Here is a 27,150-nt window from a genome sequence, read left to right on the forward strand (position 1 = left end):
CACCCGAGGGGACTGTTAGAAAGTTTCAATGAGATGATGTTTGCCAAGATCTTTGGCCAGTAGACACCAGCAACTATCACCATTAGCAGCTTTCCCACCCTCCAGCTTCTTCCCCCTCCAACCATCTTCCATCTTATTTCAGAGTGGACTTTAAAACAAACAAACAAACATGCCCAATTATGTTCTTTGTCAGCCTAAATCATCCCAGTGGAAGGCTGGCATCTCCTGAGCTATCTTCTGAGAAATACCATCCTGGGAGATGCATTGTATGAAAGAAGAAAAGGGGGTTCCCCTGGCAGACATGAGAAGTGTTGAGTCTTGCTCTGTTTGGAGATTTACGATGCTGGTTAGCACAGCAAAGCCTGTCAACCCTTCTGATAAAAACTCTACCCTCAACAGGCAAAACAGTATTAACTCTTCCCTCCCCCCACCCTGCCCCATAAAAGTCCTGCTTCCCATATTTATTTGAACAGACTCACATCCCCTATAACACCTGTTAAATATTCCCTGGAAAATGCTGACTGAAGTGTTCAAAGCCCTCCAGAGTCTGGGCCCCACACGTAAGCCTCTGCAAACTCCTCTCTCCCTCCAACCCTGCCCCACTCACCCCCTTGCTCTCCCTGAAAGCTCAGGTGTTCTTGAAGCTGCTCCTGAAACACCTTCCATTTCCTTTTGTCTCACTCTTGGTGCCTCCGTTCATCCTTTGCTATCTGTCTCAAGCACCACCTCCCCCAGGGGGCCGGCCCTGCCCTACCCTGAGCGGCGAGGGTCAGATGCTCTGCCTGCCATGTATTCTTGGTACAAAGGTTGTAATTATCAGCTCACTCATCTAACTTCTCTGCTTATCCTGGGGTCTAGTGTGGTACTGGATAAATAGGTGCTCAGCAAGATTTCTGACTGAAGCTTCCTGGCACATGTAGAAGAAACACAACGGATGTCAGTTCTCCAGATTCTGTAATTATTTTGCTTTGATTGTCATCAGGAAGTATTAGCTCTTTCGCAACCGAATTTATAAATGGTGGGAAAAGCTGCCTCTTGACCACACCCAACCTAGAAACCAGGAGAGTAAACCAGGGGGATTTATAGACACTGAGAGAGGGTAATGCGGTACACATGTTCTGAGTGAGACACGGGGTGGATCACAGCAGCTTCCCGAGGGCAAGGCACTGCTAAGAAGCTTCTGCCTCTTGGAGGGGAGAGGGTGAGAGCGCTGCTGAGCTGTAGTGGTTGCTGTTCCCCAAATATGCTGGGGGGCATGACAGCGGGGGACACAGGCTGAGGAGAGATGAGTCCTCTGGGGACAATTAGAACAGGCCATAGCATGGAGTGGTGGTGACTTAGTGGGGAGGAGAGGGTGCAGAGGGAAGCTAGGAAAAAAATCAACTTAACACACTGTTTTCTAGAACATGGCTCCAGTGCTCGGGAAGCTGAATCAGGGAGTGACTGAATGTGGGGCTACAATAGGTTGAGGTAAGGCCCGGGAGGACTGCACATTGCTGGCCAGACTCCGTGAAAGTCATTTCAGTAAACTGGAACCCCCACACCAACCCCACCCACGCTCTAAGTCCCAGGTTCAGGTGGCCTTGTCTGCTTCTTCCATGGCTCTAGTGCCAGGAGCTTATCCTTCCATGGATAGGGACACAGACTGGAGGGAGGGAGAGTGGCCTGCTCTCAGGCCTCTTGACTGTAAATCCAGGGCCCCTCCCACAGCTGCACAAGAGGAGACCAAACCAGAAGAGCCTTGGAGCAGAGAATTGAGAGGTCCAGGCACTTTTACAGAGAAATCACGTCACGTGCGATCCTCAATTCCCTGGCTACATGGACGGCTGGTTCTTAAGTGAGTTTAAAAAGGCTGGGCCTTTGGCAATCTTTGGCTAAGAAGAGTTCTGTTCAGCAGTTGATCTGGCACTCCAGTGGGGGCACTGGAGGTTTCAGTGGCCAACATAAGCACCCGCCTTTCTGAAAGTCACGTGGAGTCCAGATGCAGATTCACTCTCCCAGAGTGCAAAGATCCCTTCCGTGAGCAGTGATGGAACAATTGTCTGGGGCCAGGGCCTGGGGATTCAGGAGAACAGGATAGAGTCTGTCCTTAAGGGGTGTATGATTCAATGGAATTTGACCTACTTCTCAGAAAAATACCTTTCTTAGAGTACAAAAAGCATTGCTAAAACCCCAAGAAATAGACTTTGGAAAGACTCATGTTCATGATTTGGCTCTGTAATTTTCTAGTTGAATTCAATCCTGGCTTTGCCATTTGGCATGTTATTCAATCTAAGCCTCAGTTAAGTCTTCTGTAAAATGGAAATAACTCCAGAGTCACCAGCACTGGCATGAGGATGCTATAGGAGGGCATCCCGGCTGTGGGAGGCTCTGGTCCGGCAACCTGCTGATGAAATGAGAACATCCGATCCTCTGTCCCTCCCTTAAATCCACAAGTCTTCCCAGAAGAGTCTTGTGAACGCCAGGATGTTGGCTTTCGAAGGAAGCGTGCTTTGAGCAGGGCACTGTTGAAAGGGACTGGGTTTTACTAATCTCTTCTATTTACATGATGTATTTTCCTTTCAAAGCATTTCTACTTCTCTTCTTTCCTTTGAGCCTCACATTCCCTGGTGAGGCAAGTTAGAGGAAGGTTATTTCCCTGCAGAAGAGGCGGCCCAGAGAGGTTAAGTGACTAACATGAGGTCACTGAGCTATTAGCAGGAACTAAAACAAGCAGGTTTTCTTAGTTCATTGTACTATCCTTGTCAACCGAAACTTCCAAAGTCATCTGGAATCCTTTCTGATTTGGTTTTTCTACTCCATATCCTTTCTACTCTGCTGTTAGGAGATCTGTGCCTTAGAAAGCAGGCTGGTGAGAGAGTGACTGACATCCTCGCCTTCCTTCCTTATTTTAGCATCTCTTTCCAGTGCTTTCCAAAGAAGATTCTTGTCTCGATTCATTCAACAAACAATGGAGTATATTTTGTACAGGTGAAGGGCACAGTCCTGAATAAGACCCAGTCCTGCCCTCAGAGGGTTCCCACTCTGATGGAGGGGTTATAACAGAGGAGAGAGGGGTGCTGAGGTGTGTGGAAGCACCGGAGGGGCTCTTCTATCTGATGGCGGGGGAGTACAGAATTTAAGTGCACGAGACGGGAACCACAGCGATCCAGCAAGACTGAGGGTGAATATGAGGATGGGGTAGGTTGGGAGGAATGTCCTGTGGAGGTCACGTAATTTAAGGCCTTAAATGCCAGCTTAAGGAGTATGGGTTTTCTCCTGAGTGCAGTGGGAAGAATTCAGGTAGGAAGGGACATATCAGAGGCCTTTGGTGTTCTTGCCGTAGAAGATGGATGGGAGGAGGTTGGGTAGGCTCCTAAGGACAGATACTCTCTTCCAGCTATGGCCTGTCTAGGCCTCCATGTTGTCAACTCACCAGCTGGCCACGTGACTGCTGGGAGATGTGGACATGAGCCGGTAAGCCCCAAAGTGTGACTGACACGAAGTCCCAGAGAAGAGAGGGACTCTTTGACCTCTGCCAGTCTCTGCCTGGCCCTCGGCGTTTATATCTGTCAGCTGTGGGGACCAGGTGAGTATGTTCATTGGCTATGAAACCCACATTGATGAGAACAGCATCTGATTTGCAGCTAATTTGTTGATGCAGCAAAACACATTGTTTCCAAAAGGTCAGGAGGGGAAGCTGTGTTGGAATATCAACTTAATTACCTGGGTGGCATGGACGAGCGGGCACCCAGCATGGGGCTGCAGGGTGGAGAACGCTTCACTGCTGGGCGCAGACCTGGGCAGATAGTAAAGCAGGAGGCGGGGGCAGCCTGCGAGGGGGCGCAGAGCCCAAAGCTGTTGTGGCCTGCTGTGAACTGACGCCTCGGCAGTGTACTACTTGCCAGCCCAGGAAGCCTCATGCCAGGAACGAGGGTCAGGACTCCATCTCACAGACGAGGGGAGGCAAGACTTGCCCAGGGTCACACCAAGCAGTGGATGAGGGTCAAAGAGCTCATCTCACGTTAATCATGCACTGGTCCTGTGATGGACGTGGGAGGGGTCGGCTGTTCCAGAACCAATGCATGGATTTTCCCAGTCCCTAAGGAGGACACACCTTGGACCATCCCTTCAACATTCCTTCAAGGTCAGAATCAGTCTCCCCAATTCATTGCTGGGAAAGCAGGCTCAGAGAGGGGAGACACGCACTACCTAAGGCCACGCAAAGGTGAAATGTCAAAGTCAGTGAGGCAACAGGCTAGACTGCAAGCAGGGACCAGAGGTCTGGGGAAGGATGACCAGAGATGCCGAGCAGCTTCACTGAAGGCTGAGGGATATGCACGCAAAGCTTGGGGTAGGGCGGCAACTAGGGCCTCCACACTTCCTGTTCCAGGGGCCAGAGAAGGTGGGGTGCATGCAACGGTGGCTGGAGGCATAAGAATGGTGGCCTCCAAGGTCAGCCTTAAAGGGGGTCTCAGATCCTCTGGGTCTGAATGGTGTCCTGAATTGTCCCATTTCTGTCAGATTTTCCTCTACCCACCCAGAGGAGGCCCTGGCATCAGTGGGGAGGCAGGGGAGATGCTGGGGGCTTCTCTGTCCCGGGGACATGCCCCAACCACATCCGCTGCCAGCAATGGACAGGGTGAAACAGAAAATTCACAATTAAACCCCGTCACTGTTTAACGAGGCAAGAGTTCACCTGGTTAATTTTCCTGGCTAGTAGCTACATCAATGCTCTGACCTGTGCATGAAACGGCCCCGGCTGGGAGAGGAAGACAAAGCTTTCTGTGGCTTTACAAAGGGCCTCTGGGCTGAGAGCAAGGCTCCTCTACTCCTCGGGAAGGGAGAGCCACTATTATGCAAGGTATGGAAATAAAAGAGGGCTTCTTTTGATAGGCCTCCAGAAAGGAGTGTATTGAAGCTATATTTGTGTGGAGTGTCTCCTTTGAAATGCCCAACCAGCTCTCTCAGGCACAGCTCTCGCCTGTCCCCCAACTCCTGTCATTATCTTGAATCCTCTCGTCCACACTTGATAGAGCTGATCCTGCTTGTTGGGGAGGATCAAATGCTTGCCTCCACTTCAGAGTGCCAGCGAGGGTGCCGGAGAAGACTGCGCTGGTGTCCTACAGCACGTGCTCTGTACCGACAGTGCTGGCCAGGCCCTGGGCCCTTCGGGGGGACCCCGGGGTCCTCGGGCCCTGCGGAATCTGTAGAAGTAACCCTCAGCTCCAGGCTCTAATCTGGGAGGGTGCTCACTGAAAGATGCTGTGTGGGACGGACTTCCCCGTCAGAGCTGAGTGAGAAGTCTCCATCCTGTTGCACACACAGTGAGGGAAGGTGCTTCTTCGTGGGAGCGGGAGGCGGGGCGGGGCCGCACCCTGGAGCACCCTCGACAGGCCAGGGGTTACCCAGTATATCCCAGTCAGTTCTAAAGCTCCAGACAGAGGTGCGGCCGTGACCTCTCCTGCCTGAGTCGGCACACTGCACTAGGAAGCTGGTGGGGCTGGCCTTCGAGCGCTGGTTGTCAGACTCTGGAGACAGGTCCCATGTGCCCGTGGCTAACCTTCCTCAGGCAGCCTCGATGGGGGGCTGGGGACTGAATGTGGCCCTCGAAGAAAAGCCGAAGCGCCTGCCGTTGGGTCTGGAAGCCGGTGTCCCTGGAGAGAGGCCGCCAGGGACTCAGCCACCTCAACAAGTCACCTTGCGAGGCCATTCTCTCCACCGGGCCCGTGAGTGAGAGCTGAGCTGAGAGACGGTTTCGCCTGGTCCCGAGAGCGAAGCATTCTTCCCCGATGTTGACAGGAGTAGTATTTTGTAGTGGTGCTGGTTAATTTGTAGTGGCATTTGTGGTTTGAAGCCTTGTCAAGATCCCTGATTACTTCCCGTGCAAGGAGCTCGGCTGACGGGGAAGTTCACATGCTGAACAAAAGCGGCGAGGCAGCTGGGAGGGAAGGCAGCGAGGGGGCCGGGTGACCCCGGCCGCTTGGGGGACAGAGGCGGGGGAGGGAGGAGGGCCAGCAGTGGGGCAGGGGAAGGGGGGGCCTTTTGTCTTTAGTCAGGTGCAGCTGCTCGGCCTCAATCGGTGGCATCCCTTGGCGGCCTGAGGTCGGGCAGCAGATGTGGCCGTGGCTGGGCAGGGGCCAGGAGCCTTGCTGACGCGTGCCATTCTCTGCCCAGACAGGAGCAAGGGGCGGGGGCTCCACTGCTACCCACAGCGGGGCAGCCATCTGGGATGCCATCAAGGGTGCCTGGGTGACATTCCCAGGAGGGGGCAATGCGAGGAGGGGCTTCCAGATGTTGGGAGGGAGAATCCCCCTCTGATAGCAGTGGCGGGTCGGGGGGTGGGTGGCTGTTTTGAGGCACTTGCTGTGTTCCAGGTTCTGTTCTAGAAGTTCTACCTGGAAGGTCTCTAGTGATCTCAACAAACCTGCAGAGAAGGTAAAACTCCCCATTTGGCAGATGAAGAAACTGAGGCTGCACTGCTCAGTGACTTGCCCAGGCCCCACCGCTAACAGGTGGCAGAGCCAGGCTCCAGACTCAGGTTAAGTCTGACCCCAAAGAAGCCCACACTCCTTCCATCAGACCTGATGCACAAATGGCAGAGGAAGATGCTGAAATTTACCCCTTGAGGATGAGGGTGCTCCCCACTCCTGGTGGAGTTCTTCCCCCTACCCCTCGTATCCTTGAGCTTTTTGCCTTGCTAGGTCTGTTCTGACCACACAGACATGTTCGTCTTTGCAGCCACCTACATGTCCCCAGGCCTGCATCCTGACTTGGGGAGGGTTTGCTCAGTACGTTTAAGGGCCAGGGCCCACTCAGCAAAACCAAGGCTAATTTATCATCTCAGGAATGATGTCTACCCCAAGCAGTACACTGCTAGGAAATTAAAATAAACATCTTCTCCTGATTCTGCAGTTGTACAGACAGAATTGCACAGAATCCTGTGATTCTCCAGAAAGGGAGTCCGGTGATTATGACAGCTTCCACATGGCTCACCCTGCCACCGGCAGCCCCCGTCCCAGCCCACCCACAGCTTGGGGGACTGGTCACATCCTGTAGGCAGTCCTCGACAGGCTATTCAAGATCCGGTCCCTGGCCCACCAGCTCCGTGTCCCATCATACCAAAGGCAGCCCCCCTGTCCAGCCCCACAAAGGGCTGCCCTGTGCTTCTGTGCCACAGCCCTTCCCAAGGCACGTGCTCGCTCTGTGTGCCCTCCCCACACCTGCCAACCTGGTGGGCTCAGCTCTTCCCTCAAGCCTCTGTCCCCTTCCCAGACGCTGTCCCTCTCTTTCTGACTGGATGCAGCCAGGCTTCTTTCTTCTGTCCCTCCGCTAAAGACAAGGGGCTCTTCACAAGTGCCATGGTTATCTTGGTCACGTCAGGATCCTGGGCTCTAGGTGCAAGGCCTGTGCATGGTCAGTGCAAAGTAGATGCTTGCCCAAGACCGCGGGAGTAGCCTCAAATGGTCAGCAAGACCGTCGCCCAGCATTTGACCGATGTGGACCAACTGGCTGTCATCCTGTCACTGAATGCTGCTGTCCACTAAGCTGGCGATGTTTCTGATCAGGAACGGCCTGCTTCTGATCAGCAAAAACTCCCAACCTACAGGCATCCCGGTCTAACGGGTTGAGCCCAAGGCCACCCCAAAGAGCAAGACTTTCTGAGGAGAATGCACAGGTGGGAAGCTTAGATGTGAAATACCCCCCATATATTTCATGTCAAATTTCCCCCATGTCTGTTAAAGACAGTCAGGTTTGCCAGACAGAGATGGGTTTTTTTTTTTTTCCCCTCTCTTCCCTCAGAACAAATGGATGGAGATCCTGGTTTTAAAATTCCTGGACCCTGGAATACATTTCTATCTGTGTCAAAGTCTAGCCCTCCACCGCCTCAGCAGAGTTTAAAATCCTAGCTAATAGGTTAACAACTGTTTTTCTTCAGCTTCAAATGAAGAATATCAGAAGGCTGGGGGGATATGCAGCTCTCCAATTTGTACGGACTGCACACAGCTCCCTGCAACGTGTGTTTGACAGGACTGACATTTTGTACCGCTGTGAGATGGGAAAACGTGTGACATTTTTATTCATGGTGGCGTACGCCCTTGTAATGATCAGCTCTGGTCGATGTGCTTACCGCAGCAGCCCCAGAGCCCTCGGAGAACAAACAGGAGCCCAAGGTGCCAGCAGTTCGACTGCCTTATTAAACACCGCCAGGATCCTAACGAAGACCAACTGCTGGAAAATCTCACTGTCAAATCCTCAAGGACATTGTCAGCGCACAGCTAACTGCATATATTTTTCATTTAAAATACTGAAATCCAGTCTTGTGCCATTACAACCAAGGGGAGGGGCACCCACTCCCGTGGCCATTCTGTCAGCTGCCTCTTTGGAGCTCCGGATGCTGGAGCCGGATGCCCAGTGGGGTTCACGACTCGAGAAGGGGGCAGTGGGAGATGGGAAACCAACCTTCTGAAAACGCAGCCCAGCCTGAAAGTTTCAGGGCTCTGGTGAGAGTCCCTTGAAAAGTCGACCCACCAACTCCTAAGCCTGAGTGAATGTGCATAATGAGAAAATCCGATTCCCCCGCAAGCCGACTGTCTTCCTGGAGGTACAGCCCCTCACATCCCGCTCCTCGGTGCTCAGCAGCCTTCTGCTGGCGGCAGACCCTAAGCCAGCTGCAGGAACACACGGCCGTGGTAGGCTGCACACCTTGGCGGCAGAGCTGCGCGTCAGGGCGCCCACCTGCAATCTCACCACCTGCCTCGACTCCAAGACCTCGAGGTCAGCACGCAGGAGGACCTCCTCCCTTCGGTGGTCATTTCAAGTGCTGATGCACACTGATGGATGGCAGCCAATCACATGGCGGGCCCCGGAGCTTCTCCTGGTTGTTACGCAGGGTGGTTTGGTTATGGCTGTTCACGCTAACGTACTGATGTATTTATTTTGTAAGTATGTATTATTTATGCAGTGCCTCTATTTCCATACTCCAGCCCTGATGTACCAAGACACACTCTGCTATTTATTTATGGGGTCCTTGGCGTAACAAGCCTAACAAGACACCCCTGTGTGGTTCTTACGGGTTTGCAACAAACTGTAAGTGGTTGGCTAAACAACTGGATGTTCTCCATCCATCACGGGCAGAGGCTTGCATTTTAAGAGGCTGCCCATAAAGCTGGTTTAGCATAATATTGTACATCATCCTTGGCAGAAATGCCCTGGGATGCTGAAGAGCTGGCAACCCAGCGAGAAGGAGCTCTAACCTTCCTCGCTATGGGATGGGGCATGGGGTGAGAGTAAGCCATGGGTACCCTGGTTACAGGCCCCAGAGTGAGGGGGGAAAGGAAGGCGGATGGAAGACAGTCCTGCAGAAAAAGCAGGACAGTGAGGCTGGAGGTACCTTGTCTCTGCCCAGCTGGCCACTCTGTCTCTCCACAGAGCCTTTCCAGTGATCCCATTCATCCTAACACACGCAGCTTTCACTGCAGGCTGCACCTCAAACCTCCCTTTAGAGCATGCTGGCTGGAGGAGAGAAATGCAGCCAGCAGCTGGCCTTGTGCCATTCCACGGTGAAGACAACAGCTCCCAGGGAGGGCATCCAGTGGACTGCGGTCTCTGTCTGTCTGGTCTCCTGGACCTCTTTCCCATCGTCCCCTCATCTTCACATCCATGAGCTCTTGCCAGAATGCTGGCAGTGCCATTAGTTGTCTCACCTGCTTCCTCCCCTTCCTGCAGCAGCTCAGAGTGGATCCTCCAGGGGCCATTCCCTCGAATATAAGCCCGCACTGGCTCCTGACACCCAAGAGATACCATTCAAGCTGCCCCAAGGCTTGGTCACCAACTACCTCTGCAGTCTGACTCCTGGCCCTCCCCAGCTACCTCCTGGCCTCTCCCTGCCCCACACTAGCCCCTGCTTCTCTGAAGAGTTGGGACTCTCCTCCTCTTTGCTATGTCATTCTCTTTACCTGGGATGCCCTCCTCCTCTGGCTCCACCTGATGTACAACTTATCTTTCAAGATTCAGCAGAAAAGTCACTGAGAAGGCACCCCTGGTCTCCCCAGACATTCTCAGGACTTCTCTCCAGTCAGAACACCTATATCCACTAGCTTTTCTCTTTGCATATGGCTTGTTCACTGTGTCTCCCAGACAAAGAGTGCCAAGAAGGCAGGACACACATCTCATGCCTTTGTGACCCTGGGGACTTGGACAGGGCTTGGAATCCAACATGCCTCATAGTACACTGGATAAGTGAAAGAAGGCGCTGAGGGCATAAAAAAGTAACTCAGGGTTCTGCCCGGCATCAGCTTTTTTAACCACAAAGACAGGAGGGCAGCAGGGGGAGAATTCTTAGCTGGTCATCACGGCTTGGGCAATGGAAGGTGTTTGGTAGACAGCTCAGGGGTGCAGGTGCCCCTCTGTCCTGGAGCACCACCGTCTCCTGCCTTCTGCTAATCGCTTTACCCAGCTGCCTCCTCAGGCACCATCTTGCCAAAGGTCAACTTACTGCCCCTCTGGAAACGTTCGCTATCAACCTCTCCAGAGAGTGAAAACAGGGATCCACTGAGAAGGGGTGAGGGACCAGGACATCCCAAGGAGGGCGACCAGGTGGCTGTGACCATGGAACCATATGGCTGATGGGCAGTAAGGTCTCAAAAATACAGTTTACATTGCTTCAAGGCAATGTTAATCCCCCAACACTTCGCATGTTAAGTGAGATATAATCAGCGATCCTTTAGGAGAAGTCCCTTTTACATATTCTCTTCTAGTACTTTTATTGTATTTTAAAATTCTTTATAGTATAAACAAAATGATTTGATATTCCAGAAGACATGGAATTAAGCAGACCGACAATAAAACTAAGCCGGCAAAAACAATGGCCGGAGTTAGGGACACAGTCAGTGCCATCTCAGGTCGAGCGGGCAGGAGGCTGGCAAGGCCGCCTTTGCTGCTGTTGCCACCAAGCTGACCCAGGTCCAGCGAGCTGAGCGGTGTGGTGGAAGAAGGCGGGGTCCTGAATCTGAATCCATCCTGCCAACCAGGGGATTAGGGTAAGGTCCCGGACCCCAGTGAGAACTGGGGCAGTCATGGTCCTTCCTGCATCAGTCTGGGGAAGATGATGTGAGAAAATGCAAACACCCACCGATCACACTGCCCGGCGCCCAGCAGGCACTCAGAAGGGCAGCACCGCTGGTGTTCTTACCCCTGTGTGAAGAAATTCGGGGCTCTGTTAGGTTTATTCTGGGGAGAAACAGAACAGTGACCTTGACCTCCTTAGCCACCCTAAGCCGCACTGCTGGATTCTAAGCATGTCCCAAACCACTGGCAGCCACAGCCAGTTACCCCAGGAACCAGAGAGATCTGAGGCAGAAGGCTCGATGAGAGAGGCACAGTGAGGGAGGGCCTGGGCTCCAGCGTCAGGGAGGCCTGGTTTGGAAGTCTCGCTCTGCCACGTACAGTGTGATCTCGGGCAAGTTGCTTGACCTCTCTGAGCATCAGCTTTCTGGGGATAATAACAACTGTACTGATGTCATAGGATGTTGAGAAGACTCAGGGAGGTGACACCTGTTGAGGGGGCTGGCTTCCACGAGTAGGTCTGCATGAGCATGAAAACCAACGTGACCCATCTGACCCCTCCTCATCCTGTCACCTCCCAGGCAGCCCTTGTCACACCACCTCCCATCCCACCCCCTCCAGCACGGCCAGGTTAATCATTCACTTCATCCCCAAAAGGGCTCAGGGATTGATGGGGGACAAGGCGACAGGGAGCTCTTGGCACAGCGCTCCCATGGCCGCGGGGTGGGGACCGCCAGCGACACTGAGCTGACTCTCCTGGAGGATCATGCTTGTGGGATAGAATTTATTTCCAATATATTATGTTTTATTTCCCCTTCCCTGCTGGGATAAACTCTCCACCTTTGGCACAGAGAATTCTAATCTGAGAAAATGCCTCCTCTGGTCTCGCTGAATCAGATTTCCTGCTCCTGTCCTGCTGGGCTCAGTCTCTCCCTGGCAGGGAGCTGCTCCAGCACAGACCTTAAAAGAAATGCTGCTTTTGGGCTCTGGTCAGTCCTCTGGCAAAGAGGCCCCGCTGTCACACTGCTGAACACAGACAGACTTGGGGGACGCAGGAGGCCTGTTGCACTCGCACGGCACTACACGCAGGGGTCCTCAAGTGAACACAGGCCTGCGGAACAACAGCTAGCCCTCCCCTCTTTGGTCTCTCCTGTTCTCTGAACTGACTGGCGGTTCAAGGGCATGGGGAGTGCACAGAGCTGCCTTCCCCTCTGCATGACTCAGGGCCTTCTGTGTAGTCAGTGTTCACCACTCAGTCGCTCCCTAGACTCCCTGGGCAACTCATCTGCACAGGCCCTAGGAGGCTGCTAAGGTCACGGGGAGGAGGTGGCCACTATTCGTGTCTGGGGACAGTGTGCCTGGCACAGGGAAAGTGCTGGTCCAGAGCCGGGAGGGGCTGGCTCTCCTGGGAGGAGTCAGGGAGCCTTGTGGGCCCTGAGAGGTTGATGGCATTTTGTTAGTTGGACAGAAGAGGAAGGACATTGCTGCACTGGAGACAGTAGGAGCAGATTTGTCTCTGGGTCCCCTAGCACCAGATCGGGGCCTGGACTGGAGCAGATACCCACAAACAGCGGGTGAAGGCATGAATATGGAATTGTGTTGGGCACTTCAGGAGAGTCAGGGACCCTGCCCCGGGTGGGGACACTTAGCAGAGTCTTGTGGGTGAGAAGGAACTGGCCTGACATCATGGACACAGGTGCCTCCAGCCCAGCAGGCCCGGCTGTGGGCAGGGTTTGGGGAGGGGTCTGGGGGACTGGGTACGTCCTCCTGATCATCCAGCATGTCCGTGCCTGGGGAGGGACTCCTGGAGAGGGACCCCCATTCCAGAGGGCTCAAGGGCTCGCCTATCTCACTACTTGCTGATGTTTCTGATGCCCCTTGTGCCTCCCAGATCAGCAGACGAGAGTGACGGGCAACCCCTGGGATATGACGGATGCATGGGCATAGTGGGACTGATCCAAGTGGAACCAAGGTGGGGCAGGTCTGGGGAAGGCCAAGGACAGCCTAAGACAGTGCAGTGAATGGAGCTTGTGAGACAGGAGTGGATGAAAAGCAGACACTGGAGCTGCCAGAGCAAAGAAAATGATGGAAACCACAGGGGTAGCTGGGTTCCCCGTAGAGTGGGGAGTCAGGGGACAGGCCAGAGCTGGGGAAGAGCTCGGTCCAAGGGAAGGAGGACAACAGACAGCTCCCTTGGTGGGAAGCCCAGTTCAGAACTCCTGCCTTGTTGGACTCGAACTTCATCCAACCACCAGTTTCCTGCCAGGTGGCCTGATTTCCATTCCTTGGTGTGTTTCAGTTGGACCTTTCTGGAGGCTCTACCTTGGGCCAAAGGAACGGTTTAGAAGGCAAGAATCCTCTACTGCAACTGGCCAGAGAAAGCCATGGGGAGTGCGTGGACAAGGCATAGGGAATTCCAGGGCTTAACTGAAGTCAGTTGCTACCCCATTCTAGAACAGGCTACAACGGCAGCTGTGTTTGGTCTCTCAGGTTCAGAACCTTCACCAAGTATCTGAGACATGGCCTGAAGAAAGCTGCTCCACATAAACTAGGACAACGAGCTCTCTGCCCAGTCCTTGAAGCTGATGAAGAGCAAGGGTGTTCATTAAACATTGCGTCTACTCTACAGGAATCTCCAGCAAGTCAGCAGTGATGAGGTGATGGGCGCCTCCTGAGCATGTTGGCGGGGAGTCACCCCCCCTCAAACCAAACTGGTTGATGTTTAAAACAAACAAAAAGGAATTTTGAGACGGCCCATGACATGATCACACACCAGATGGATTCTGACCACAGGATGACGCTAAATCACTCACTGTGACACTGTGGGCCCCCTGAAGGCAGGGTATGGCCGTGTGATCATCAGCGTTTTCACAGGTGTGGAACAGAATGGGTATCCATGATTATCTGCTGAACAAGTGACCTTGGCTCCTTCTCCGCTCCTGGGCCCTGGTTGCCTGGCACACCCCACTCCCTGGAAGCTGTCACAGGCAACCGTGTCCATCTCTGTAACCTGTGAGCCCTGAGTGTACCCCTGTACATGCCTCCCTGCCATGCGCTCACTTGTCCCCTCTCTATCTGGTGCCTGGTTGACTTCTGACCTTGATTCTCTACCATGTATGCTCTTGATTTCAAGATTGCTCACTGCTCTGTGTATGAACTTTTCTGTCATCAGACAGGAGGACAAGGGCCTGGGACGATGGCTCCTGTTTGGCCTCTGTGCACACTTATCGGTTTAATCTGTTTGCCCTTTGGATAACAGGCCCCCTGATTTCCTTTCCAGGAACCACCCTTCCTTCACGTCTTAGTGTGTGTTTCAGGAAGAGCCCTACCCCTGGCACCCAGGGAACCCTTGGCCACGATGACGGACTCTAAGACCAGCATGTGACCCCATGCTTTCTGCGGCAGTCACTAGGAAGTGACTCTCTCCCACTGTCTTGCTCCTGGCAGGTTATGGCCAGGAGCTGCTGCAGCTACCTGGCCACAAGGAAGGGAAAGTCCCCTGAGAACGGCACCAGCAGAGGAGGCCAAGCCAAATGCAGCCAAATACGGGTCTGATTGATGAGATTTAATGTCTGGATCAAGCCATACTTGAAGCTGGTATGAGGAAACAATTTCTCTTTTGGGGTTCATGTCCCTTGCAAACAAAGTAACCTAACTGACATAGATTCCCTGGTCCTGGGGACTGGACTAGCTCCTGCCACCCCTAAGTACTAAGCCCTACACATGTCCAGTTTCTACCTTGCATGCAAACCCCAAGAAAGTACCCAGTTGCCTTTCGTGTCTAGTGATGGGTTTGGTGTGCAGTGTACACCAGGTGCAGGATACCGGCTTTCTTGTGTTGGTGTCAACTGAGGCCCAGAAACATTAAAGAAGGCCTGGGGTCTGGAAGGAAACTAGGAACAAGGATTACCTGTGGTTCAACATCCTGGGATCCTGGGTCACCTAGGCTGTGGCACAGACCCCATCACGACAAAACCAGCAGGAAACTGCCGGGTTTTTGGCACAGAGCTGGGGTTTGAACTTGAGGTCTATTAATAGACAAATGGCTTTGAATCTTGACTGTGCTTCTGAGTTGTAAACCTTGGCTAATCCCCTAACCTCTCTGGGCCTTGCAGAGGAGACAATACCTGAGACCCGCCGTGGCTGAAAGGACTAAGTGGGCTAGCCTGTGGGAACTGTCCAGCCTGGCACCTGAACTGGGACACAGACCCACTTCTCCAGGTCTCAGCGAGGTGCCTGGCACATGGTGAGCAATTCAACATCACGGACGCCCTCCACTCCCTCACTGTTCTTCAACCATAAGAGGAGCTCCAACTGCTGTGAAAGTGCCCAAGACCTAGCAGAAGCGGGGTGGATACTACCCCCTAGCCCTCTGCAGTCCCCCTAACTTGTGCTGAATTGAAGTCACGTGGTGGAGTTAAGAAAGCAAATTGCAATTTTGAACCTGGATTTTCATTTGGCTGCTGATATTGCTCAGCTTTTCCATGGCATGCCAGGAGCCCTTGAACTCCTTGTGGCAAGAGGAATACTATCTGAGAAGGCAACATCATATGTTTAATAAGAAATTGCTTGGATTTTCAACTCAATCCTTATGAATTTCCAGAATCTGACCTCCCTTTTTTGATTGGCAAGTTTTTCCTCTTGAAGTCGAACATGGCTGCTCATGGGAGCAAAGCCTGGCCTTGTTAATTCTGCATCAGAAAGCTGTCTCTGGGCTACCTGGACTTTTTGGGAAAGTGAGGCCACATGTGTCCCACCAGTTGCCCTCTCCAGACAGACGTGACAAACCCACAAGGGACCACACCGCTGTGGGTGATGGCAGAGAGTGAGTCAAAAGAGCTCTGCAGCCGCCTGCCGGCGCTGAGGGCACAGCTGCCCTCCAGTCACCCTGCCGCCGGCAAGCGGGAGCTGGAGGGAATGGAGCTGGAGACCACCCCAGACGTGCCTGCTTTTTCACACAAAGTCATGGCTGAAAGAGTGGAAAAAGGAGTGATGGAAAAGGGGGAAATATGATTTGGAAACAACAGGGATTGAAGGGGCAGCCTGCAGAGGGCTCTGCCTTGTGGTCTGTGCAGGCGCGGCTGGTAAGTCAGGCCAAGAAGGCACTCTGACCGGCAGACCACAGCGTTCACTTCTCACTCACGCCTGGTACCCCAGCCTGCGCCCTGGCCCCTGCCGCTCGTGTGTCTGAGTCAGACTTGGGCACCGTCTCCTGGCTGTGTCCCCAGCGCCTCTCCCTCTGCCCCACGATGCCAGCCCTCCTCGGTTTAGTGCTGACTTTCCACAAGAGCGTAGGCACGTGGGTCAGTTACACGTGTGCGTGAGCTGGGGTGGCTGCCACTGAGGGGTGTATGTTCTGAGAGACGCCGGGTGACGGGTGCTGGGAAGACAGGCTGGCTGGGAGGCCCTGTCCGTGGGTGACTGACATCTGGCTCTGCTTCTGCTCCACTGGAGGAAGCGACCGATGTTTACTGAGCACCCGTGTGCAGCACAGAACCAGGCAGACAGCGCCTCACTTAATCCCTATAAGGGCCTGTGATGTGAATATTATTATCCCCACCTTCAAGCTGAGAAAACTGATCTCACCGAGGTTAAGTTACTGAGGGCAGGTTACCAGCTTGTTAGTGCCAGAACTGAAAATTTAAGCCCAGAGCTGCCTGATGCTTTATGTTCAACCACACTGCTTCCATCAGCTGATCAGCCTTTGCCTTTCAGCAGCTAAACTCCTGGGGGCATTGGGGTGGTGGTGCCATATTTACTTTCTCTCTCTTTCTGTGAATGGCTGTTACATATGTGTGTGTGTGTAATTTTTTGGCCATACCATTCTGAAAGCAAGTTTCAGACGTCACCTAAATACTGAAGTGTGCACCCCTGAGGCATAAAGATAAGCCCCTAAAAACCATGACATCAACAATAGCTCTATCATGTCACCTAACATCCCAGTCCATCTTCAGATCTCTGAACTTTTCAAAGAATATCTTTGATGCTTAAAAAAACAAATCCAAGTTCATATTTTGCATTTGTTTATACAGCTTAGTCTCTTTTACAGATGAAATCTTTGCTTTCTGGGAAGAATTCAAGGGGCACTGGACCTTCCCTTCCCTTGCCTGCTCTCTCCCCAGCTCTCCTCCTCTCCAGGTCCACTCATTTTGGGAGTCTGGGGTGTCCCAGAGGCCCCTCACCTCCCCTCTTTTCCTGGGGCATTTAGGACTAGCCCTTAGGAGCTCATAAAAACACAAAACGGAATGAGACAGGATCTAAATTCCTATAATACAAATCTGTCTCTACTTGGAAACAAAACCCTTATTTATGGAAAATGATTTGGAATTTGCTTTTGACCACTAATGGAATATTCATTTTCCTTTTTCCAAATGAATGGAATTATAAGCATAGCAACTGAAGTAAAACCAAATAACCTGGATACACAGAAAGTACTTAAACAATAATCAGTTATTAATCAGTTTAAAAATCCACATAAATAATAAAACCCTAAGACGTTTACTGAAGGCCAGGTCAGTGCCAAGCCCTGTGGTGGACATTCCAGGCTCACATTCTCATTGGGGGAGACAGGAAGGCATTAAAGATATGATTACAAAGCTGTGTGAGATGCACTGCATGTGCCAAGTTCTGAGGTAGGACAAAGACAGGAGCAGCCAACTCAGTCGGGAGGATTTACACAAGGGACCGGCTCTGAGGGCAGACAGGCAGATAGATCATCACGGGCCTCATGGTCTACGTCAAGGGTGACGGGGAACCTTCAGGGGAGGCGAAGGGCAGGGAGGTGGCACGGCCACTGGTGTGTGGGTCAAGTGAGGCTGTATGGGGATGCAGCGCAGCTGAGTCTGAAGGTCAGTTAGGAGGCTGTGGCTCAGTCCAAGTGAGCGGTAACAGCCTGACCCACTGCTGTGTCAGAGGTGTGGAAGGCGAGGGACTGGGCAGTGTCAGGGGGCAGAAGGGAGAGGCTTGGCAGGGTGGTGGGGAGCAGACCCGGGTTCCTGGATGGACCTCACTGCGGTGGGAGGTGGAGGAGGAGGGGCCCGTGTGGGTGGGAGTGTACCCTCAGCCTGTGGGGTAAGGTGTCGGGAAGGATGAGAACCTCGGTTGGAGGTGTGTGGGAGGCAACGGTGGAGTTGAAGGGAATTGTTGTGTGACTTCTAAGCCCAATGGGGTGGAGGGGTTCCTCAAGAGCTGAGGGTGCCAGGAAGGTATTCATTGGCAGGGCAGCTTCTCCAGCCCAGCGTGAGCCTGGCACTAAACAGCCTGGCTCACGCTTGTAAAGTCAGAACTCTCCGCATGCACAGACAACAGGCAACCGCATTCCAGGAGCAGATCCTAAGGGTGTATCCAAACCACTCCATCCCAGGCCTCCAGAAGCCATGGTAGCGCTTAGTTTGAGCTTTGGTTTAACTGGCTTTTCAAACTTTATGTTAAAGAGGTTTAGAAAGCTTTGCTCAACTGGGAGAACAGACACGTTTCAGTGCACATTTTTTTGGATTCTATCAGATTGGAAAGCAGGCAATTACTTTGTTTGTAGGATCAACCAGGCGTAACACAATGCAGCGGGTCCCAGAGTGGGTCTGCCCTGTCCTCCCAGCTCCTGAGAAGGCCCAGTCTCTGGCCGAGGCCCACGGCCCACAGCAGCACGTGCCCAGGACCAGAACCCAGTGTCCCTGGGTGCCACTGTCAGTGCGGTCCCCAAAGCCAGCGAGGGAGAGCTCAACTCAGTTGAGAGAAGAGGGCTGCTGCTGGTGGTGGAATAAGAATTAGCTCCTAATTCAAGCAAATGTCTTCTGGGCTTGTTTCCCCATCTGTACTATATTTATGAGACCATCTTCCTTACCACTTGACATCAAAGATTCAATTAAGGACTTGCCTGGTGGTCCAGACTTTGTGTTCCCAATGCAGGGGACCGAGGTTTGATCCCTTGTCAGGGAACTAGCTCCCACACGCTGCAAGGAAGATTCCGTGCCACAACTAAGACCCAGTGCAGCCAAAGAAAACAAAAGATTCAACTAAATTAGTACATAGGTCTTTTCAAAGAGGGGTGGATGGGACCAAAGCCAGGAGCCCTGAATGATGTGACCAAAGACTGAGTTCTCCATTGGATACAATAGTCACTCGATAGTGCCATATTTTCCCGATAGGGATACAAGCCACTCACACCCATGATTGGTGATGTGGGAAAGTAAAAATAAATGTAAATGTCTTCTAAGTTAAAAAAAAAAAATTAGATAAGTACAGAAGTGAATGAGTACCAAGTAGCCTGTCTACCTAATTAAATACAGGGAGCACAGCAGTTTCCAAGGGGTGCTCCCTCTGCTAATTCCTCAGAGGGGGAAGAGTTAAGGCAAGGTGTCTGGCTGAGGGGCACCAAGACCCTGCTGGGGAGGGCAGGGCTTCCTCACTCCTTCCCCAGCCACAGAGAGGAGAGCAGGCCTACTTCATACAGGAGAGAAAAGCATGGGGACACCTCAGGTTCTCTCTGGGCCCTCTGGCTCTCAGCTGCCAGGAGGGGAGAGCGTCTCCATTGAGTCTGGGAGATGGAACTGAGCATGCTCTGTGCTCCTGGTGCTCACTCCCCCGCCCCCCGCCCTGCTACACACACACAGCTGCCAGTGCACAGGCACCCTGGGCACCACCTGAAATTGCCCACATTTCCTGTGGGGCATAGCTCAGTCTTTTCAATTCAGAGATGAGGTTTGAGCAAGCCCATTTGGCTTCAGGTCTAAAGCCATATTCTCTTTTTAGCTTCTTGGTAAAAAAACAAAAAACTGGCATCCTTATCTCATTTGACTGTCTCCCGGGCTTTCTTTCTCATTTGATTCTGAACTTGAGAGAAAAAAAGTTATTTACAGCCTCCTTAGACCTAAACATTTTCCAAGGTAGGAAAAGATATTCTCAAGTCAGAGACTTTTGAACTCTTTAAAGAAATTAGATAAGGATGCAGAGGCTAACTAAAAATCCATTTACTTGACCTTGTTTGGAACCATCGACATGGCTCATGATGAACTGTGAGTGGTGTTACATTATGTCTGCTTTAGAAAAGAAATGAAAGGCTAGAGAGTTCAGTTTGTTGTCTTTTAGTTACAGGGCCCAGCTTAGGTCCACAGACAATGGGCCTGCAGGGGAAGAGGATGTCCCTGTGGGGGCCCTCAGAGAGCCCTGAGCTCACCTCTCTCAGTGTTCTCGTCACTCTGGGTTGGGCGTCCATTTGCTGGTCTGTCACCCTTATTATATCCCACAAGGACTTATCTATCTATTTATTTTACACATGGATGAACAGATGCAGAATCAAAGGGAGAAACGGTCATAATCTTGAAAGAAGAAGCTCCAGTGAAGCAGAAGCAAGAAAGTACCTTTTCTCCCCTGAGGGCTCTGCAAAGGCCACCCCCTACCCTGCTGCAACTGGCCACAGGTCTCCATGGAGTCCCCTGGCTGGCTTCACTAACTTTGCAAGGTGGAGGGATGAATGTAATCAAGACCTCACTAGTCTCTGCCCCCAGTGGAAAGCTAACTGTTCTTAAAGAATGAAATCCACAGGAACACAGACTCAAGGCAAGGGTCTTTCTGAGGTTGGCGTGGACTGTCTGACTAGCTTAAATTATTTTTCTGGAACACAGTAGCTTTACTGGACATTTCAAACAGAAGCTGATGTCTCTGCTTGGTGAGGGAACTGAAGTGGGCTCTGGGGGTGAACCGTCCTGTGCTGGCAATATGGTCCTGGGAAGGTCCCTGAGCTCTGACTCTGGCTCGAAATACAGCTAAGGACCTCTTCCTCAGAGGGTATGGCAGAAATGACACAAGTTTTCCAAAAGGAGAATATGTACTATTAGGGCTATATGAGTAGTTTAGGTAACACATGGATGGACCTTATTTTTTTAGATAGACCTTATGAAAATATTGGGCCAGTATTGATAATCTGTGGGTTTATCAACATCACTGCTTAAGAAAGTAAAATGTCAGATTAGTATAAATGTCAGGTTGGAGTCTGTTTAAAGAAAAATATGAAATGAAAAAAAAAAAAAAGTACAGATAGAACACAGAGGAGGGTGTGGCAAAAAACTCTGAAATGGAACTCAAAAGGCTTCTTTGAGAATGTACGGCCCCTGAAACACATGCCTGCCGGTAGAAGGTGCTCTAGAAACACTGCCTATTCTGGTCAATGGTTCATCAAAGCAGGTACCCAGGGAAGGACTGAAGGCCAAGCTAGCACCAGGGCAAAGCTGGAAAGAGTTAAAAGAAAGGGGTCTTGGGTTTCCCTGGCCCATCCCCCCTGCCGCTAATCTGTCACTTAATGAAGAAGCTGTGGCACAAGTGAGCTGGCTGGCAGTTCACTTACAGCAAACTGATTAAGAATGTTCAACCAACAGCAGACTGTAGACCTTTCCAGAGAAAATAAATAGAGTGTAGACTGTATGCAAATGTGTTTGTCACTTTGACAGCACGTCTCAATTAAGGCATCTCGCGGCTGTGGGTAGGCTCTGTGGCTGCAGCTGGAAGGGAGAGCCCGCTGCATGGCTGATACTTGGGGCTTGACCTTAATCCGCATGCATGCATTAAAAAAAAAAAAAAAACCCTGCCTTCCTGTACACTTGCATAATGCTGGCAGCCACGTGAGGGAAGTGACAAACGGGGAAAAAAAGCCACTTTCATCCTCTCCAGTTTACAGACCTGTGAAGGCACAGACAGCTCTTATTTCAACAGAGTTTGGGGTGGCTTTTTTAATTGTTTATCCCCCACCCATGCGTGCACACACTCTTATTCTGCATTTAGCTGGGAATGACATTAAAGCATCTCTACTTCTCGCTGAAATGGAAAGAAGGTCTTTCTCCATTTCAAATAGGGCCTCCTTTTTTGTGTTTCGAAAATGGAATGTTTAACACCATGAAATCCCTCTCCCCCGCCCCCTCTTTCTCTGTAATGGGCTCCAAACTCCAGAGAGGGGCTCTTTTCATGGGAAGGTTAGTGTGTGCAGGAATGAGGACAAAGGAAAGCAGGAAGCTGGCTCTGGAGTGCCATGCTGGCGACAAGCAACCGACCGGGGGCTGCGCTTTCAGCAAACACAGTCAGAGAACTAGGGTGCAGATTCCTCCAACAGGGCTTGAACCCCAGGAAGGGGCAGCTCCTTGGGGTGCAAACACTGATGAAATTTGAAGATACTCATTAATCAAGTGAGCACTGCCCTGTGGATGCCTCTTTCCTATACTACACTTCAATTTTTATAACGTCCCTTTAAAGTGTAAAATCAGAAAAGGGGGATGGATATCTCCAAGTTTAAGATGTATGAATGTATTATCTAAAAATATTGATCACAGAAGAAGATTCTTGTGTTTCAACAAACTTATCCCTCACCATAATAACCCACCACAACAGTTTCATTAGTTCCCTTCATTTCTAAATAGCTCAAAGTCTGGTACATAGCAGGCACTTGATAAATGTCTGTTAAAAGCAAGAACATTTTAAATGCACGCTTCTAGATCTTTTAGGTGATAACATAGCATCATATTAAAGATAAAATCATGAAGATTATTTTAATCACGCTTCATCTAATTAATGGTTAAGAATCAAGTGACTTAAGAATGAATAACCGTGCAAATTCTTATTATAGTCATAGCTTGCTAACAGAGCCATTTCTCACAAATCAAGAAATTATGACTTTGGCTCATCAAGAGAGTCAATTCAAGAGAAGAAGAGGAGGGTATACAATGTTTTTTAACCAAAAATATAACCACTGATAGGACATGGATAAGAAAAATTTCAGTTTCTATGTTTTACTTAAGAGGAAAAAAAAAAATCAAACAACTGAACAATGTTTTAAATGCTCAGGTTGAAAAAAGTTGGTTACAGAATCGGATCATGAGAATTATAGTGCGGGTGTTTACTCTGAGAAGCACGACCCCCAATATTGATTTTCAGGAAGTATATTAATAAAGAACTCCTAATTGATTTTTTAAGACTTCACTTGTTGTCTTTTATTTGAAGGTGCAAAGAAGGGCCTGGGATGCTGAAGCGTTCTAATGAGATGCTTAGCTAACAGAGGCACCTTAAACCGAGTGCCTTGGAATGGGGAGGCAGCAGCTGCATTTAATGACTTCACTTAACAGTTGAGCTGGTTTATGACCAGAGCCACACTGTCTTCTCAAAATTTCTGAAAATTCACCTTTTTGGAAACATGTTTCTACCAAGTGAACCTTTGACAATGTGCAGAACTCCATGGAGTTTTTTGTTTTGTCAGAGAGAGCTGAAATGAAAAACTGTTTACATGTGCTATATCGTCCGCTAAAACAACAGAAAGCCCAGGCCAGGCAAGGGGCCAGGTACATACCTGTCCAAAGTGGACTGTGATTGGCCGCCGGTCCTCTCGGAACTTGGGGTCCTTGGCCTCTACCAGTGGGGACGGCGCAGTCTTTGGCAGCTGCTCTTCTGTGGTGGGGGCACAGCCATTCTCAGTGATGTCCTGCAAGGAGAAGTCCCATGGCGGGGTTGGTGTCTGGGTTATGGCCCCTGCCATGAGCACAGGGGCTCTTTCCCACCCCACTGCTAAGACGCCTGCCAGAGAACCCCCTCTCGGACACTCCTGCTAGAGATGGAGGAAATGGAAGGCTAACTTGGCCCTTTCACTTAGGGAAACCAAAATCATGCACATTATATTATAAAGACAACATAATAATTCACAATAGTGGGGAAGACCTTTCCTCCTGCTACCTCACACAGTTATTTTAATTTTTATATATTCACTCTGTCTGCATGCAGGCATTTAAAAATTACTTGCAATCACAACTCGTGCATAATTTTACATTCTGTTTCTTCTACTATAAACATTTCCATGGTACAATACAGTCATTAGAATGATCATTTTAATGGATGCATAATATTTCATTGAGCAGATACTCAATAATTTAATAAACCATTTTTACTACTACTGGGCATTTAGATTGCTCCTAATTTTTTTTTTAAACTTTTTTTTTAAACATCACAGGGATAAACACTGCCATCTTTCTTTCTTTTAGATTAATTCTTTAACAGAAATCCATAGGAATGCAACTGCTTGATCAAAAGATATACACATTATTAAGGCTTTTTATTCATTCTACCAAACTGCTTTCCAATTTACACCAACTACCAGCAATGGATGTATTATCAGTTTCACCATGCGTGTTAGCCATACCGTTTTAAAAATGTATTGCTAATTTAAGAGGTGAAAAGCTAGACCTTGTTGTTGTTTTAATTTGCATGACTTTGATGATTTGTGAGTGTGGACATTTTCTCCGCATTTGTTCACTGATGACGTTACTGTTTGTGAAAACCGTGTGTTCCTGCTCCCTCCTTAGCCTTAGTCTTTTCAGCAGAGAATGAAGAAAGACACTTAAGTCTGAGTTAGGATTCTATGACCTGGAGAAAATTTAGGGAGCCAGTGTCATCTTTTTTTTTAATTTAGAAATTCACATTTAATTTGTGCTTGTGATAAATAAAGTCAAATTTTAAGGTAAAGAAAAACCACAATGTGCAAAAAGCAGTGACGCTCCTTTCCCTAACGCTGGCAGCTGACCATCCCCGTGGGTTCTTCAGGACGTGGATAGTGCCGACTTGTGCAGTGAGGATCATATGGCTTTATTCAAGTCAGGAAAGTTGCTTAAATCTTCATTTAAGCAAGGCAGAGAATAAATGTACAAGTAAAAAACATTTAAATCGTTTTTTTTTTTTTTTTTTTTACTAAGTAAAAATAACTCACAGCTAGAATAAAATAATAAATACAGACAGAGGATGAGATGGTTGGATGGCATCACTGACTCGATACACATGAATTTGAGCAAGCTCTGGGAGTTGGTGATGGACAGGGAAGCCTGACATGCTGCAGTCCATGGAGTTGCAAAGAGGCGACTGAGCAACTGTACTGAACTATTTTCATTGCAAACACAAATACACATTTTGGTCAACAAGACACATACCCTTAGTACTCATTAAATTCTGCACATAAAAGACTTGACAATTGATTGTTCTCACTGAGTTAAATACAGAGAATGGTGGCACGTGGAGGAAAGTGATCCCTTACTAAATAATAATGCATTAAAGAAGAAACACAGAACATCTTTGAGCCTCAGTCTCCTCACCTGTAAAATGGAGCTATGGTAGCTATGAGGAATAAAGATGATTAAGCCACATAAATGTCTAGAACATTTTTCCTCAGCAGTGTCCTATGTATGGTACTCAATAATAATAACTGAGTACCTACTAAAGAGGCACTCAATAAACTATAGGGAGTAAATAAACCGTGGTGGTTTAGTCACTAAGCTGTGTCCGACTCTTGCAACCACATGGACTGTAGCCTGCCAGGCTCCTCTGTCCATGGGACTCTGCAGGCAAGAATACTGGAGTGGGTTGCCATTTCCTTCTCCAGGGAATCTTCCCAACCCAGGAATCAAACCCAGGTCTCCTGCACTGCAGGCAGATTCTTTACTGACTCAGTTACAAGGGAAGCCCCAAATCAACTATACTTTAATAAAAATAAATAAACAATAGGGACTGCTCCCCCACTCCTCCTCTCTATATATTCAACTCCATACACCCAGCTGAGTCTCTGTGCTGCTTGGTAACAACACATGGAGATGGTGACCTCTTGGTTTTGCTAGGCAGGGCTTGCACCAAGTGGCCCCTGAGTCTCAGCCGGGCCGAGGCTCAGTGATGAGAGAAGCTGCCGCCAGCCAATTAGAAACAGCTCTCTTGGAAAGGGGCTGCCCAAAGGTGCTCAGGTCAAGTGGAACAAAGAGAGGGAGGGACTCCTTCAGTGCCAGAAAGTAACAAAGGGCACAAGGGGCATTATAGATCCAGTGGGGTTACTGAGAGGACATACATAAGAGGTTAAATAAAGCCAAACAAAACAGTTCACTTTTAGTTCAGGAAAAGTATTGCACTGTATGTGACTGGTTGGGGAGAAAAATAAAGACATGAAGCAGTAAGGTAAGCTAGTAAGAAAATATTGAGAGTAATGAAAACTATAAGATGATAACTATTTTTTAAAATGTCTGTTGTAGTTTTGGGCAAAGCATCTTAGCTTAAATTTTTAAGTTAAAATTTCAAGTAAAAATGTCCTAGGTTTTGTTTTTACCATTAACTAGCTATCTGATCTTTCCAATTCACTCAACCTCTCTGTACCTATTTATTTTTACAACAGGGAGACCACCATCTGCTTGGCAAACTTCAAAGCTGCTAAGAGAATGGGTTAAATGAGATGAGATGTGAGGAAGCTTTGAAAAATGTCTAAGTCCTGTGCAAATTGAACATGAGACTTATTCCCTGCAAAATGGAAAAAGCACCATCTGAAAGGAAGAGCTTCCTTGTCCCTGTGCTGAGTGCCTACTACTTGCAGTCACTTCTCCAGGCCCTTGACCTTCACTATCACACTTAGCTTCCACAAGAACCACAAAGTAAATGGGATTATCACTCTTTTATAGGTGAGGAAACAGGGCTCAGAGAGGGCAAGTTACCCAAGACCACACTGCGAGAAAGCGGAGGAGCCCAGGGCGATGTGATTTATACCATATGGACCCATGACAACAGCACAAGAGAAGGTATTCTGAGTCAAGGAGGTGCTCAAAAACTCATCAGATGTGGCCTTGTCCTCAGAAACCCTATCACAACAAATCATTGTAAAGTTGAATAGGACATTTGGAAGCCAAATGTGTCCAGTATACACATGTGCTTGTGCATCAATATACATGTTAATTTTCTTTAGTTAGAAGACCCAAAGGTGCCCAAGATTTCTTACAAAGTCCTGGGGCTCGCCCCACTAATCTGTTAACTTCTTCACTATTTCTTTCACCTGGGGTAGGAAAACTGCTTCCTCCCAGGATCCTAGAGAACAGAGAGGGAGAAGTCCGTCAGGAAAGAAACAGGGGCTCACACCCTCTCCTGCAGGTACCAGCAGAGATCTTACATACTCCATGGATCCAAAAACACAATACTTGGTACCTGTGATTAAAGAAATTGTCCTTTAAGAATTAACTGAGATGCCATCAGCCAAGAGAATGGTAAAACTCTCATACTCTTCTGGTGGGAACACAAACTGCAATTCCTATCAAAACCCTAAAAGAGGAAAGAGCCTCT

The 27,150-nt window shown here is 49.8% G+C and overlaps 1 protein-coding gene across 6 annotated transcripts in view; it reads right to left on the reverse strand.

Moving 5' to 3' along the window:
• The window catches only part of DENND1A (DENN domain containing 1A), a 531,115-nt gene that overhangs the window by 29,745 nt on the left and 474,220 nt on the right, over window positions 1–27,150 (reverse strand). For all 6 annotated transcript variants that reach the window (XM_027556228.1, XM_027556226.1, XM_027556227.1 and 3 more), the window contains one exon: window positions 23,372–23,503. In XM_027556228.1, the coding sequence (XP_027412029.1) occupies window positions 23,372–23,503 (132 nt within the window). The remainder of the gene's footprint in view (window positions 1–23,371; window positions 23,504–27,150) is intronic.

The sequence above is a fragment of the Bos indicus x Bos taurus genome, chromosome 11 (assembly GCF_003369695.1).
Source record: "Bos indicus x Bos taurus breed Angus x Brahman F1 hybrid chromosome 11, Bos_hybrid_MaternalHap_v2.0, whole genome shotgun sequence".
NCBI lineage: Eukaryota > Metazoa > Chordata > Mammalia > Artiodactyla > Bovidae > Bos > Bos indicus x Bos taurus.